At 40.7% G+C, this 14,978-nt stretch overlaps 1 protein-coding gene across 1 annotated transcript; it reads left to right on the forward strand.

The window, feature by feature from the left end:
- On the forward strand, nucleotides 1-12,708 carry ube2nb (ubiquitin-conjugating enzyme E2Nb). The gene is made up of 4 exons (XM_049566565.1): nucleotides 1-102; nucleotides 4,574-4,820; nucleotides 6,747-6,887; nucleotides 9,953-12,708. The coding sequence occupies exons 1-4, from the start codon at nucleotides 73-75 to the stop codon at nucleotides 9,994-9,996; spliced, it is 462 nt and encodes a 153-aa protein (XP_049422522.1). The 5' UTR covers nucleotides 1-72; the 3' UTR covers nucleotides 9,997-12,708.
- The last annotated feature ends 2,270 nt before the right edge of the window (nucleotides 12,709-14,978 follow it).

A 14,978-nucleotide genomic window follows, 5' to 3' on the forward strand; every position in this document is an offset into this window, starting at 1 on the left:
GCCCGGGAGCTCAGTCAGTCCAAGCTGAAGAGACGGCGAGTGCACGGCTAAAAATATAATCGCAAACACAAGATGTCCCAGTTGCCTCGTAGGATTGTGAAGGTATTCTTTACACCGGGCACTGACCATATATCTTAACGAGGCCGTGTCTGGGTGTTGTGAGGTTTATTTTATGAGAAAAAGGACGTTAAATTACTGCCTTTCCAACGTGTAGCCTGACGTTAGCACAGCTAGCACAATTAGCTCTTATCTAGCTAGTTATCAAGCTAGCTCGCTGGTCTGTGTCTGTTTTGTTTGCAACTTCCGTTTACTCCCTTCTGGTCCATCTGAGCTTTCAATTTTGTTCGAGTTAATTTGCTGCCGCACTTACATAGTAGTTTTCATATCACTGGGCTGCTAATTTTGTAGTGTGAATCAACAAATAATGACAATTCGTCCTAGTCGCCATGTTAATGGTATCGCTATGTTAGCTATGCTAGCAGCTGTAGCTTTGGTGTTTGGTACACATGTCTGGCGCTGCTGTGAAACGCTTTCCGTGTGGTCTCGAAATGTTTAAATGCTCCAAACAAAGTAACCGTGTTCGTTTTGCTTCGATTGTATAAAACGGAAGTAAAAAATATAGCCGCGAGCGGCAATCTGCGGATTCTAACCTGTTCCGCCCCAAACCAGCCACCGTGACAGATTATGAATCATAGTAAAATACCTTTGTCCTCCAGTATGGAGGGGGTAAGTGGCAGTGTAAATATTATGGAATTATGGAGAAGACATTACATGGAGCTTTTTAACTGTGTTAAAAGTGATGTTTTTACTGTTGGCGATGTATCTCATGATAATGTGGTCATAAGGCCTGATGATATAAGTTATGCAATTGGGAAATTGGCTTTAAACAAATCCTGTGGCCTTCATCTGATCTCTGCAGAGCATTTGAAATTTCCATGAATGAAATTTTCATTTTCAAGAATGAATGAATGAGTGAATGAATGAACTAGAAAATTTCACATGAAATTTTGAGTGTGCCTGATGCTCGCTGCCAACTAGTATTCCCATACCAATATGCTAATTATTAATAGCAGTAAATGTATCACTGTGTGTCTGTGTGTGTGCATGCCTGAATGTGTGTATGTTCACGTGCTGTCGCGCGTTTGTGTATGTGTGAGTCTATTTGTCTGTCTGTGTGTATGTCCACTTACAGATAGAAAAAACAGCTTAACTTAACAGCTAAAAAAGACTGCAGTCTAAAATGTCCAAGATGGACACAGAAAGACAGAGACAGACAGACCCAGACAGGCAGACTGACACATATGTAATTACCTCTGTATGATGAGGCTTTAACTGCAAAGAAGTCAGGTTGCTTAAATATTCAAATTTGACTGTGCTGTGACACACAGACGATTGGCCGAACGGCTGGAGTTGATTCAGCCAATCACCGGCTGGCAATGGCACAGTCAAATTTAAATACACCAAGAAAAGGCAGAAACTGAGCCAAAAGTTTCTCTCAAACTCCAACTGTTTAATGAAAAACCGTAAGCGCTACAGCTACAAAAAGCACACAGTGAGCGAGAGGACAGGATGCGGATCACAAAGGTGTAAATTTCATTTCTGTGGTGTGAAAAATGAGGCCAGAGCCATGATGGACATAAGTGGAATGGTCTGCTTTCTTCCAGAAATTTGGGCTCTCACTTAACATGGGAGTGAATGGGGCAGTTGGTTAGACTTGTTGTCCTTTTAGACCACCTGCAGCCAAAACCCTAAATCCATTTTCTTCAGCGGTCGCACCTCTGCGACCGGAACGGCTTTTCCTACAATTTGGTGTACAATTTGTGTATGTAGAGTGAACGATGTGGCCGCACCAGCGAGTTTAAGAGAAAATTTCTTGATGATTTCAGAGGTGCTGTGCACTCTAGCGATGACATCACCCACTCTACCTCTCAACATTCCACGCAATACACACCCATTATAAATTCTGAGAAGGGCTGAAAATTTCATGATTTTTAAACAGCTGGTGTAGAAAAACTAAAAGAGATATGGAAAATATGAATCAGTCACTGAAAGTCGATGGCAGTGTCAGCATTTCAGAGTTGGAATGGAGTTTCTACGTGAATGTATGAGTTCGTGAAGTGTGGGTGAAGATGAGTGAGTTTGAAGGAATTTCTCATTGACTTCCATTATAACCAAGTTTCAGAAAACGCTGAATATTTTTGGAAAGTTTGAATGGGATTGAAAAGTTGAATCGTATGTAAAAAGTCAAGGAATTGCTGAGTATTTTCCAGTTTGAATGGAGTTTCTAGCTGAAAGTATGAATCGGTAGTTACTGTTTGAAATTTTGTGATTTTTGAAGATTCTGTAATTCATTTTCAATGGGAAAACGGTTTGGGGAAAAAACGGGAATATCTGGGAATGGCGGTGGCGCCCCCTATGCACCAATCTCAAAATCTTTTTTTGGGTGTGTTCTTGGTCCCCTTCTGACGATTTTCACCCAGTTTTGTGATGATCGGAAAAACGGTTAACATTTTACAGCCGATATTCGCTAAGCCCCGCCCTTTCCAAGGACACTTTGCTTGACGGCAGCCATGTTTTTCGTCCGATCTTGCTCATTTATAATAGAAATGAGTGTCTCGGTCCCCCGATGCCTCATACCAAGTTTGGTGTTGATAGCACAAATATTTCAAAAGCTTATTCTTATTATTAGGGTTCTACCCCTTTGGGGTTAGAACCCTAATAATAATAATAAACCGGTACAATCTTAGAATAATTAGGGTGAAGTGTAAGGCCTGTTGGGTTGCGGTCTCCTCCCGCAACCTCACCGCAACCTCACTGGGCCAGGCCCGGCTGTGGGCGCGATCAGCCTGCTCCGCCACATCTCCCGGCTATTTCTCGGGTTTAGCAGGTTTTTACTGGCAGTAACATAACGCTGAAATAAAGTAGAAACACCACAGCAGCTTCCTTAATGGAAACCTGTAGTTTCTGTTTCCAACCCGAACAAAGAAGTGAGCAGTTCAACAAGATTAAACCAGTTTCCTTCCTGTTGACTGCAGATGTTCCGGTGCACCTGCTTCATCAGATGCAGAAATATGAGAAATGTTCCACTTCCTCCTTTTGATTTCAGTTGTCCCTTGTTTAGATGTTAGACTTAACTTCTCTTTTTTTCCCCACTTGTGATAGAAGTGAAATTTTACATACACACCACATAAACTGTCTTGTTTGTTAAATGAATAGCTGTAACTAAATGGATCATAATATAACTTTGAGCTGAAAGTACACTCTCTAAATGTGAATATTTGCTGGTTTACTCAGCTTTATATGAAAGTAAGGTGAATATGTTTGTATGTATGAGTTTTGGGTGTTCAGGTGAACAAAACAGGCAATTTGAAGACCTTACTTTGGGTTCAGGGAAATTATATTTATATATTTAATACATTTTCTTACCAAATGATCAGTTGCTCAATTAAGGTATAGGTTAATCTTAATCTTAATCCTTAATCTTAATCTTAATCCTAAATTATTGTATGCAACAAATTCACATGGTGTTTTCACAAAACTGGGCTGTCTGTGCAGTAGAAAGATGCAAACATAGTGCTCCAGGACTGACGCGGAAGTCACCGTTGCCATGGTTTCCTCATCAAAAAGCCAATGAGACGACTTCTTGGGATTATTGTAGAAAATGAGCTCTGCGGCAAATAAACATTTACGACACTTACAAGGTTCATTCAGCAAGATGATCTTCACAAAGGAACGTGTGTAATGATTTTCAAAGTCTAAATGCAGTCAGCAGAAGTAAAACGCTAACATTAGGCAATAAACGGACTACATCATAGTCGCATGACTTAATGTCGCCACCCCAACAAAGCATTAAAATGGTGTCCAGCGGGATGACGCTCTTGAGTCTAATTTTGCCTGTTGTTAGCAAACACCTATTTTAAGATACATAAATCTTCAAAATTCGGTGTAAATCAAAACTGAAAAATCTCAAGCTTTCGTTAACCACAGACCTCATTTCATGCATCTAGAGAAAGGCAATGCAGTAACAGAAGTTTGGTTTATATGTGATCAGCACAGTTTTAGTTTGATCTGAGTTTGAGAGAGAGGGCTTGGTCTCTCTCAATCTACCTCTGTGCTCTGTGTTCGAGGTGGCGGGCGCACAAAATGTGAAAGTACAATCTGTAGTTCAAGCAGCTGCCCTAGAGCCAGTGAAAACTTGAACTGAGAGACGAGCAGGGAGATATTGCTGCTGGTAACATGGAGGAAAGTTTACTACAGTTCATTTACACATACTACCCTCACTGTTATGATACAAAGCTGGTTTAAAGTCGGCAAAGTAACCCTTTAAAGTCACAGTGCAGCAACTCAGGAGTGCTTCAGCCTCGGCTACCTTTTAGTTTCTGTGTTAGACTATAGCTCGTGGAATGTGGTTCTGTCTGTCTGTGGGTGGGTTGGAAGTGTGTGCGTGACTAAGCAGGGTGAAAGTGTGCGTCCTCATCCATTATACACTTGAAAGTCTACACCTACAGCGCAGTTTTTCTACTTGTGAATGTCAACAATGCTGTTATGTATTTCTCATTCTGGCCACATTTAGGAGACACAGCGGTTGTATGCAGAGCCTGTTCCAGGGATCACGGCTACGCCAGATGAAGGGAATGCACGTTACTTCCATGTGGTTATTGCAGGGCCTCAAGACTCTCCGTTTGAAGGAGGCACATTTAAACTTGAACTATTTCTTCCTGAGGAGTATCCCATGGCAGCTCCCAAAGTGCGATTCATGACCAAAATCTACCACCCCAATGTTGACAAACTGGGAAGAATATGTTTAGACATTTTGAAAGGTAAGAAAACATGATAGCTTCAATTAAATTGCAAGCCCTTTTTGAAATGTACATGAGGATTTTGATACTCACTCACAGCATATTGACACATGACATATTAAGTCTGGTACGCCCTTTTTGAGACAGATTTTTAGCTGTCTGCTGTTTTGTGCTGGACAGGTAGCTGACTCTAGGTTTATCCGATCTTAACGATTGGAAACAACTGCCTGCAAGGTTATATGGGGGGCTGCTAAGAGCTGTTGAGAAGCTGCAGTCTAAATGTGGGCTGGTTAGCCATAAACAGTTATCAAACGTCCGCTAAAAGCTTCAGAGCTGTGAAAGCAGGGAGATGATTTTGAGTGGCTTTGCTGGTACTTTCAACCCTTTCACAACACATACGGCCATTTGATGCAATATTACTTATTTGCGCCTTAAAGCTTGAGTCGGCAGAAATCTAGAAACTGCAAAAAAGTCCCTCCCACAGGCGTATGCACTTGCTTCATACAGTGTCCCAGTGTTTCCTGTACATTGATGTATTTAATCTTATTTTGTTGCACAGTTGCCTGCAGCGCATTTGCTCAGCCCTTCCTTGCCAAGCTCTGTCTCTCTCTGTTACTCAGACCACAAATGAGACAAGAATTAGCTAGCTAGCAGCGCTCCTTGGGAGCAACTTGCTCCCCGCTGCTGTGGACGTCTTCTCTAGAGAGAGAGCGGGCAGCAGCTCCAGAGACAGTTAGTGGCTGTAGCATCTCAAATTTGGCCAATGCAAACCCTCTAACGCCGGCTCTAACTGCAGGCTGGTGCTGGGTCTAACCTATGTGATGGCACCAACTGCAAGTTTGCTGATCTGGTGGGAAGTCAGGGCTGTCCGGTCCCCCAGAGCTGTCATTTGTGCTGGCCGGTTTTGTGTTGCTGCGGCTGCTGCATGGAGGTCCGTCTTAAGATGCTGCCCGCTCTCCTCCTGGCGAGGTGGTCTGCTGTGAGGCTTTGGCTCCATTTAGCAGAAAATCTCTCTCTATCTCTAGAATGCTTGGCTGATACTCACACATTTCTTGCCTTTATTGTCAGACTCTCTTCTTGATAACTCCGTCTACATCTTTTTAAGGTATCTCTGCAGTATTAGTAGCTGTAGCCAGTGCTGGAACAGCAACTTTTACCTGCAGGATTCTCCACCATTGAATCAGGCTTTCAGTGAAGGGACATGCATGCGCATCTGTGTTAAAAGAACAGCCAACAGGAACGTCTTCACTCTGAAATGACCTGTGATTGGCCAAGCCTCCTGACACGGGCTAGATTTTCTAAAGTTTGGAACCAGAGCCAAGAGGAGGTGTAGAAGTCTAATGTTTGCTCAGACCATTCGAATTACAATATGCGGCCTACCCCAGCTTTAAGAAGTACTGTTTGATTCTTTTTTATATTATAAATGAAGGAAATATTTAGATAGGAGAACAGAAATTTCCATAAGCACAAATAAGTGACATTGTGACACAACAGAATATAGATTGCAAGTTTTATATGTCGTTAGGTCAGCTGCAGTGGACCCTACATCTGAAGCAGACGTTTACACCTGGAACGCACCAAATTAGAGGCTCACTCGTTATTATACTCCAGCAGTGTTAGGCATAAAACCAGATTTATTTTTATTGTCACACCCAGAATGAGGTTAAATATTGGAAGTTATTTCAGTTTTTTTGTAATTGAGATGGCTGAAAAGGAGCTGGATATTTTTGCATAAAGCAGCACAGGCTGGATCTCAATTCCTGATCAGCTTCAACTCTTGTTCATGATGGTTGCTGCTCGCCGTCTCTGTCACTGGCATGTTGTGGCCGTCTTTACCCACTAATACTAATGCCCTATCACAACGTTCCCTTGGTTCCCCCCTAATTTGGCCTTTACGCTGTTGCTTCTCTTTTTGCATCCTTTTTATTTTAACTCTCCCTCTTCTAGATAAGTGGTCTCCAGCCCTGCAGATCCGCACAGTGTTGCTATCTATCCAGGCGTTATTAAGTGCTCCCAATCCAGATGATCCCCTGGCAAATGACGTTGCAGAGCAATGGAAGAAAAACGAAAGCAATGCCATTGAGACAGGTGAGCATTAGATTCATGTTTCTGTTCAACACTCAGTGAAGCTCGAAGGATCCGCTGTGCTGAACTATACTGCTGCTGCCACGTGTGGTCACAGAGTTTGATTTAGATTTGTCTGGTGGTGTTTTCATGGATATAAAACAACCCAGTCACAGACAAATATGGTCGTAAGTCAGCGTAACTGAAACTGATGTAGTTTTCAAGTCTGTAATTCATCTGATGGAGATAAAAGCTCTCAAATCACAACAGCACAGTCCATTAAAGACATTTCTGCAAATGACTCCCACCTTCCCAGTATAATATAACTTTTGGCCAGAGCATATTGAGTGCTTGCACTTGTTTGTCCCCTGATCTGTGTTGGAGGACCATGTAGAAGAAGCAGAGAGGCATGTCTTGACCAGAGGTCACATTAACCGAGTATTTCCTTTCTTTCACTAATGTTTTTTTTTTTGTTTTTCCCCCCTGACGCTGACAGAAAAATCTGAGGTCTGTCTTTCATCAAGGACATGTGATTTTGTCAACTAGACAATTAAACGTTGCTACCTTCGCTAGTTGGTACCATAAATACTAGTTGGTTAAACGTATGAAGTAGGGCTGTCAACGAATATTCTAAATTCGAATTTAAATTCGAATTTGAAAAAAAAATGGACCTTCGAATGTGAAAATTGATATTCGATTGTGGAAGAAAAAAAAAAAAAAAAACACCACCGCAGCTGTCCTCTTTGCAAGTGGGCGTTGGCATCAGACGCGCATTTCTCCACACTGGTTGACAAGCAGTTCTGCTCTCAGCTGTTGTCTCCGTCACCCGGCTTGACACATTCGCTCACGGCTTGGGCAGAAAATAGACCAGACGCCGAAACGATCACTGCAGGGCGCAAGCTGGTCACGGTCCGGAGGCTATTCGCAACGTTTCTGCAGGCGGTGTGGCCACGGGTCAGAGAGGGGGGGTGAGCGAGAGGTCCGCAGTCGTTTATAACTTTAATATTATAGATAATTGTTTTATGTGTTTTAATGTGTAGGTATGTAAATGTTTTCAAAGTCGTTTATGTTGAAATAAAAATACCTACAAGTAGTTATGTTTCCTTGTATTAGTTTGCCCTCTTGTGGACATAATGCGGGAAAAAAAATATTCGGATGGTTCGAACCTATGAGTTATTTTTAGAAGGAATATTCAAACGTCATTTTTGAGCAATTTTGACAGCCCTAGTATGAAGTTACCCAGAAGAAAACAGGAGGGGTTTGGATCAGCATGCAAGATTAACCAGCTCTTTAAAAGCAGTTGGTTCCAGCTTCATAAAAGTGTCTTTTTTTTAATAGGAAACTAAAAACCTTTAGGTTTGTAACTGCTGATTTAACAAAATGAACAACTCAGGCTTTGGAAAACTATTCTCTGTATCTGTCTGTGCACTTTCCTAAAATCTGACATTCAAATGTATGCGTACTGCCAGGGAAACAGACTTCAACACAACAGCGGCAAAGAAACCTGAAACCTCCAGCACAGAGGGCAGTGTTAGCATTAGCACATTGAAAGTTTTGACAGCAAACATTGAGAGAGGGTGCAGTTTTTGGATGGAATCTTGACCCTGGAGTTCCTTCCACTATCTATCAAAAACCCCATTGCAGCAGATATTACAGTATGTTTCACAAATGCCAACAGTATGTCAGCCACTGCCAGTTAGCCTACGACCTAACAAACGTGTGCGGCAGACCCTACGCACGTGGCATACGATGTTGTGAGCATTTATACTTGTGCGGTGGTGTGTCTGTGTCACTCTGCAGTTACACCTCCGAAACACTCGTCGTCAGTGGGGTCTCTGTGAAGTGCTGTAAAGTTGAGTAGATTCAAAACACACATTAAACACACATTAAACATGGCTTAATAGAGACCATTTCAAACACAAGCACACAAATCAGCTTCACTATAACTCGCAGCATTCACAGACAAAGCATTTGTCTTTATCTGGACACATTTGAATTTCACATTTTCAAATACTGCATGCTAACGTTATTAGCACAAGCCTATGGCAATTTACATTGTATGAATTAGCCTAGTTTTCCTCTTATGCTAACGCTAGCTATCTTGACACGCACTGCGCTTTCACCGGTCAACCTAGCACAAGCAGTTTTTCCAATCACTACGTTACATGCACAAAGTGTTCCGTCAATATTACTGCTAAGCTGTTAACACGGTAACATGTCTAATGAAAATAAATGTGTCACTAATACTCCTGTTAACATGCAGCTGTGCTGATTAAGGTGTCCTAACATGTTGTTTATCACATCAAAATATGGAAAAGAGAGACAGCTAGAGCTGCTTGTCATTTTGCTTCTTTGCATCAAAATAGGATTTCTTTTCAAAGTTTTCGTACGGGAGGCGGGCTTGTTTGAGCATGCAAACACAGCCTCTCCCTTTTACTCTGTCATCCTCCTCCTTGAAGAGGTCAGTGTTGCGATATTTGCACATACTCAAAAACCAGTCGATATCCAAGTCTCTCATGATGTTTAAAAGTAGGTGTGTCTCTCCTTCCAAACCAGAAATGCTGGCTTTTCTTTTGGGCTTGCGTTTCTGTCACAGCCTCGCAAAGTGTTGGGGAGTTGGTTTGTAGAAAGTAAAGTAGATCTGCTTCCAGCTCCATTTCACTTTTTTTTTTTCCCCCCCTATTAAGGGGGAAAAACCATGTTACACAAAATATATTAGTGCTCGAAAACGTGTGTGGAGAGGGACTTAAAGGACCAAGACGTTACCTTGCCAAGAAAACAATTGGGAGATTAATCGATAATGAATATAATCCTTAATTTCTGCACAAGCTAGAACCAACAAAGCATGAGTGTTTTCAAAATGATAAATTGAACCTTCAGAATGTTTGCAATTCACTTTCTGTTGATTGACTCATTTATTTGCTTTTATATTGAGGGAAACTGGGGCATTTCAGTTACTTTTGGCTGCGTATTGTGGGAGTTTGGTTTGATCATCTGTGTATACTCTGCAACACTTTTCCTTATCCACAGCCCTGCGCTACATCCTCCTCACACCCTCCACCATTTTATCTCTGTGTCTCTCCCCCCAGCCCGATCATGGACCAGGCTCTACGCGGCCAACACTCCAATATAGAAGAGGAGACACGAGGCAACTGAATGTGATCCACAAAATATACTCCTATTCTCTCAACATTCGAATTTAACGGACACAAAAAAGAGGAAAAAAAAGATTATAAGTCCAAATCTATCTGTAAGAAATGACAAGATTTACTGCTGCAGACCTCTGGGTGACTTATTTTCTTCTCTAAGATGCGTTAAGTGTGTGTTAGCCTTTTTTTTTTTTTTTTCCCCCCCTGTGTTGCTATTTAAATGCATGGACAGAGAACGACACCCTCCCCACTACAGTCTTAAAAAGTAACATGCAATATGTTGTCCTGAGCAAGGCACATAACTGGTACGTTTGCAGAATTACATATATTAAAGCTGTTCTTCTTTTAACACATGAATTATTTGTCAACACATCTGTACGTCTTCTGAGAGATGACACGTTTTAACACGTAGCGTGTGTGGCTATCTTTTCACTCTCAGTAGGGAGACGGTAAAATATCAATGATGATTGTCTTTTTAGACAATAAGACGGTTAGCTGGATTTCTACTTCTGTGTGTCTGGGCACGTCACAACACTGAATATTTAGTCGGCGTCATCTCAAGAGCACATGTGGCACTTAATACTGAGCACAGAGGTGAAACATAACAATATTGCACAGCAAAGACGATCTTATTCCGAAGATTGGATGTAAATTTAAAGGGTTCCACACAGGAAGTGCATCCTCTTAAACTTTCAAACGCCATTTTCTGTAACAGTAGCACCGGTTTGCCAAAACATTTTCATACACAGACAGCGACAGGAGGATCATTCCAGTGTTGCCAGATGAAAAATGTCATACCGGAGGGTTAAAATGATTGTCATGAGGAAAATGTGTTTTAACCAAGAGGACAAATCAGGCATAATGTGTAATTTTAAGACATTCACTGCTGCAGCTTGTGCTGGCTGCAACACGTGCTGCGTTCAGGGACACACCATAAAGTCCCACTTTGACGATTCGCGGTCACAAATACATCTGAAAACAAAAAAAAAAAATAATGATTTTGAACTAACAAATGGGGTGTATCGAAGAAAAAATAAGTTAGAAGCTATATAAACGGTGTGATGTGTAGATGTTGCTATGCTACTGTCCAATTTGTCGTGTCTTTCTTCAGTGCTGTAGATGTATATGCTTAATTTGTCAGCACTGGAAGACAGCGATTGGCATAGCAATGCCCAAAACTAACACAAAATAACCAAATTTTCATGTTATGGAGATTTGATTATACAGAGGGTGACATTATTGTACAAATACAATAATTACACATCTGGCAGTGCTGGTTGATCCCAGCATTTTAAAATAAATTTAAAGACGCTCTGAAGGTTGCTGTGTAGGTTGCCAAATTTGCCAGTACAGAAAACACTGAACAGCCACATTTAAAAAGGATTTAGTCCACAGCTCGTGTTAATCTGCGGCCCCAGCAGATGCAACTTTGTCTCTTTTCATTATTTCTATCTTAACACTCGTGTCAGATTGATCAGGCGCCTGAGCCCAGTTAGACGAAGACGGTTTATAATATCACGTTTTATCCAGCAGTCTGTTTGACAATAGTGTGAAATTTTGCTGTGTTTTCCCTCAGTTTTCTCACTAATATACACGTTTCTGTAAAAGCTGGGACAGTTTGGGGAGGGTGAGCGGTTTACTTCCATACGCTTAAAAAAAGGGCATTGTTAACACGTTCAGACAGGTAGACTCGTTTGTACTGAAAATGCATGTTGTCGCAGACGACTACGATATGTTGAAAATGTCCTTTTTCTAAGGGGTTGTTTTTATTTGTCCTTTTTTTTTAACTGTCTGTCCATGCTATATATGTTGCCTGTTCTCTATTTTATTTCCAGTGTTCATTAAAAAGGCATTACCACATAACCACATGACTGATATCGGGACAATTCAGACTAGTTTTCTTCGTAGTGTTTGCGAGAGTTGAGGTGTTGAGACGTCTTTAAAGGGGAAGTTAAGGCTTTTTTGCTTTGCTGTTTGCTAAGGCTAAAAATAAAAGTACCCAAGAGCAAAAAGCCTTGTAAGGCTAAAACAGATTTTCCATCGGCTAGAAACCAAGAGTCTCCAAATTGCACTTAAATCTTGAATTCTGAATTGGGATTCGTGTTGAAGTTGAACTTTCATTTAAAAAAAAAACAACTGTTGGCTGATCAACAACATCAGGAGGTGGCGTGAAAGGCTCTGTAGCTCGGACCCTCTGTGATCATATTGCTTCTGTTCAACTCGTCTGAGGGACGACTGTAAAGTTATGTTGTAGGTAAACTATTTTTGTTAAGCCTTCTTTTATCAGTTGATCTCTCTTCTCACTCTCTACCAAATTACCGCAGGCTTGGTGTCACTTAGATCTGTTTGTGTCCCCCCCCAGTCCTCAACCACCTCAGAGCTATTAACTCGTTTTTTAACTGCTACATGTACTCAAGTCTGGAAGAAGGAGCACGGCTTACATGCTGGTTAATTTATTGTTTCCCTGAGGGACTTGACTGTAACCTAAACCAAGAAACAGTCAAGTCACTGGATTTTTTGAAGCATCTAGATCAAACTATTGAGAGATCAAAGTCTGATTAATCAGCTCCCCATGTGTTGGAAAAAAAATAAGAAAAAGAACAAAAAAAAGGAAGAAGAGTTCTGTCGGTAATTTCAGTACATTTGCATACATGGCTCTTCAAATACTCTGTAAATAAACTGAGTTGAGTACGTAATTAGAGGCTCGTCTGGTTTATGTTGTGTGGAGTTTGTGTTCCCATAAAGGATGGAGGTTACAGCAGCTATTTATGTCTCATAATTTGCAGTGACAGCTTTTTAATAAGACAATGACTTGATAAATTTACAGCACACAGAGGTGTTCAATAAAGCCCTAATCAGAACAAGTACCAAAAAAGATGTGAAGTTGTGAATCCTCTCAGAGATAGACGGGTACACTTTGCACACATCTCGATGATAAAACCCACATTACATCCTTATTTGCAGGAGGCAGGACTGTTCACATCCAGCTGAGGGAGGCATTGACACTTAAACAGTGCTGAGTCACATGAAATGCACTGCATGCTGTTAGTAATTAAATTTTAATTGTATTCTAGAAGTATATATCAGCAATACTCAGCTTACAGCCCATGTTTGGGGGCCACCCCCAACTATTTTCTAATTTGTGATAGAAATAAATTGATTCGATTGTAATTACAGTTTTAATAAGGTGCCAGAGTGCTTTTAAAAAAGCATCAGAACAGAGCTCATTCATCAAAAAAAGTGCCAGGAGGGGATCCCCTGAATGAACCTGAGCTGTGCAGAGCTGCTGCGACAGGCTCCTGGCCTCCTGGCCTCCTGTTGTTTTCCAAAAGTGGCCTGTGGGCAAAGCAGGTTGAGTATCCCTCCCTGGTGCATACCGCAGGGTTAATTCATATCGGCCTTTGCGATGCACAACATGGAAAAAAACGGACGAAACAAATCAAAGCATAAATAATGATACAGGAAAGCTATCCCTGTAAGAAGAGAATCCATTGGTTCAACTTAAAAAAATTAAGTTTTAGTAGTTCCAGTTGACATTATTGAGTCAATCCTACGAGTCTTTAGCAATCTAACTCAATTAGTGTAGTACAACCACCACGATTTGCTTTGACCTCGAAAAGCTTAATCGAGTTGAACCAACTTAATATTTATCCAAAAGCTGTGGTGATATTTAGTGATCAAATTATTTAACATAATCTAAGTTATTATTTTAATTAAATTCTACTCAAATGTCAAATCTTATTTCATTTTGATCAACTTCATAAAACACCATAACACTTCAATTACTTCACTACACATTTTGACAAATAAAGGCCTGTCTCTGTTAGAGGCCTGGTTGCCAAGCAGTTAATTTTCTTTATAGAAGTTATTTGGATGTATAAAAGCGGGATGTTGGCTACCTCAAATTATGTGTCCATTCCTTGATTACCCTGTAAGTTATCCATATTCCTTAGTCTGTACGGGTCCTCAGATCAATTGAAAAGTGTTTTTCATAAAATGAATCCAATTCTTTAACAATATTCATTCTGGTTTAAATAAACAATTTGATCATATTTCCCATCTTTGCTGAGCAACAGTTGTGTGTGAAAGGAATTAAAGGTCTGCCCCATATAGACGCCTGTCCCAAATATAGGCCTGTTGATTTGATTGAAGTTTTATGGTAAGTTGTCAACTGACTAAAACACCTTTTTTTTTTTTAATGAAAAACTTGATTATTTTAAGAAGGAGCTCCACGTATTGATGCTTCAGACTGATACAGCTCTCATATATTACCATTTAAAGCAAGTCTTCAATGAGAAGACAGTTAGCTTAGCTTAGCATAAGGACTGGAAACGGGTAAACTGCTAGCCTGTCTATGGCCAGGGCCGTAACAAACAAGTATTTTAGTTCCCGACGAATCATTCAATTTTCATGTTTAATGTATTCATTTTTGATAGTTACTTTATTAACTTATTACTGTATCTGACCAATTTAGAGGAAGATATACTTTATAAATCCCTAAGGCCTAGATACTCGCGGGCTCATCAAGCTCACACAAGCTTTAATTGGTGGCTCTTATGATAGCTTATAACAATATGATAACACAACCAATACATTTTAAAAATGTGCTACATAAATGTACAATGAACACTACACTATAAACATGCAAACGTCTGCATTATATTTCTCCTTTCACCTCAATTAATGTTTCCAAAACTGGGGTAACTGTCAAACCTGGCAACACAGCATGCTTGAGCAGGTTACAATAGCTTCGCTAGCTAGCGTGACATACACAGGGCACAAAATGGATTGATTTTTAATTTTAAAAAGGGACAAAAACCAGATGGACAGACACACAGTGTTGTAAGAAATATTGAGGATAAAGAGTCCAAGGAAGCAGCAAACAAAAATCAACATGAAGATGCCGGAGAGGGGACGAGCAGGCAAACGCCAGGTGTTCCAAGTAAAAAACGAAAGGTACAAGGCA

The sequence above is a fragment of the Epinephelus fuscoguttatus genome, linkage group LG22 (assembly GCF_011397635.1).
Source record: "Epinephelus fuscoguttatus linkage group LG22, E.fuscoguttatus.final_Chr_v1".
In the NCBI taxonomy this organism is placed as follows: domain Eukaryota; kingdom Metazoa; phylum Chordata; class Actinopteri; order Perciformes; family Serranidae; genus Epinephelus; species Epinephelus fuscoguttatus.

Coding starts and splice junctions, on each gene's coding strand:
- ube2nb (XM_049566565.1), top strand. CDS start 73: ATGTCCCAGTTGCCTCGTAGGATTGTGAAG. Junction 103..4,573: donor TGCCTCGTAGGATTGTGAAG/GTATTCTTTACA, acceptor GGCCACATTTAG/GAGACACAGCGGTTGTATGC. Junction 6,888..9,952: donor AAGCAATGCCATTGAGACAG/GTGAGCATTAGA, acceptor CTCTCCCCCCAG/CCCGATCATGGACCAGGCTC.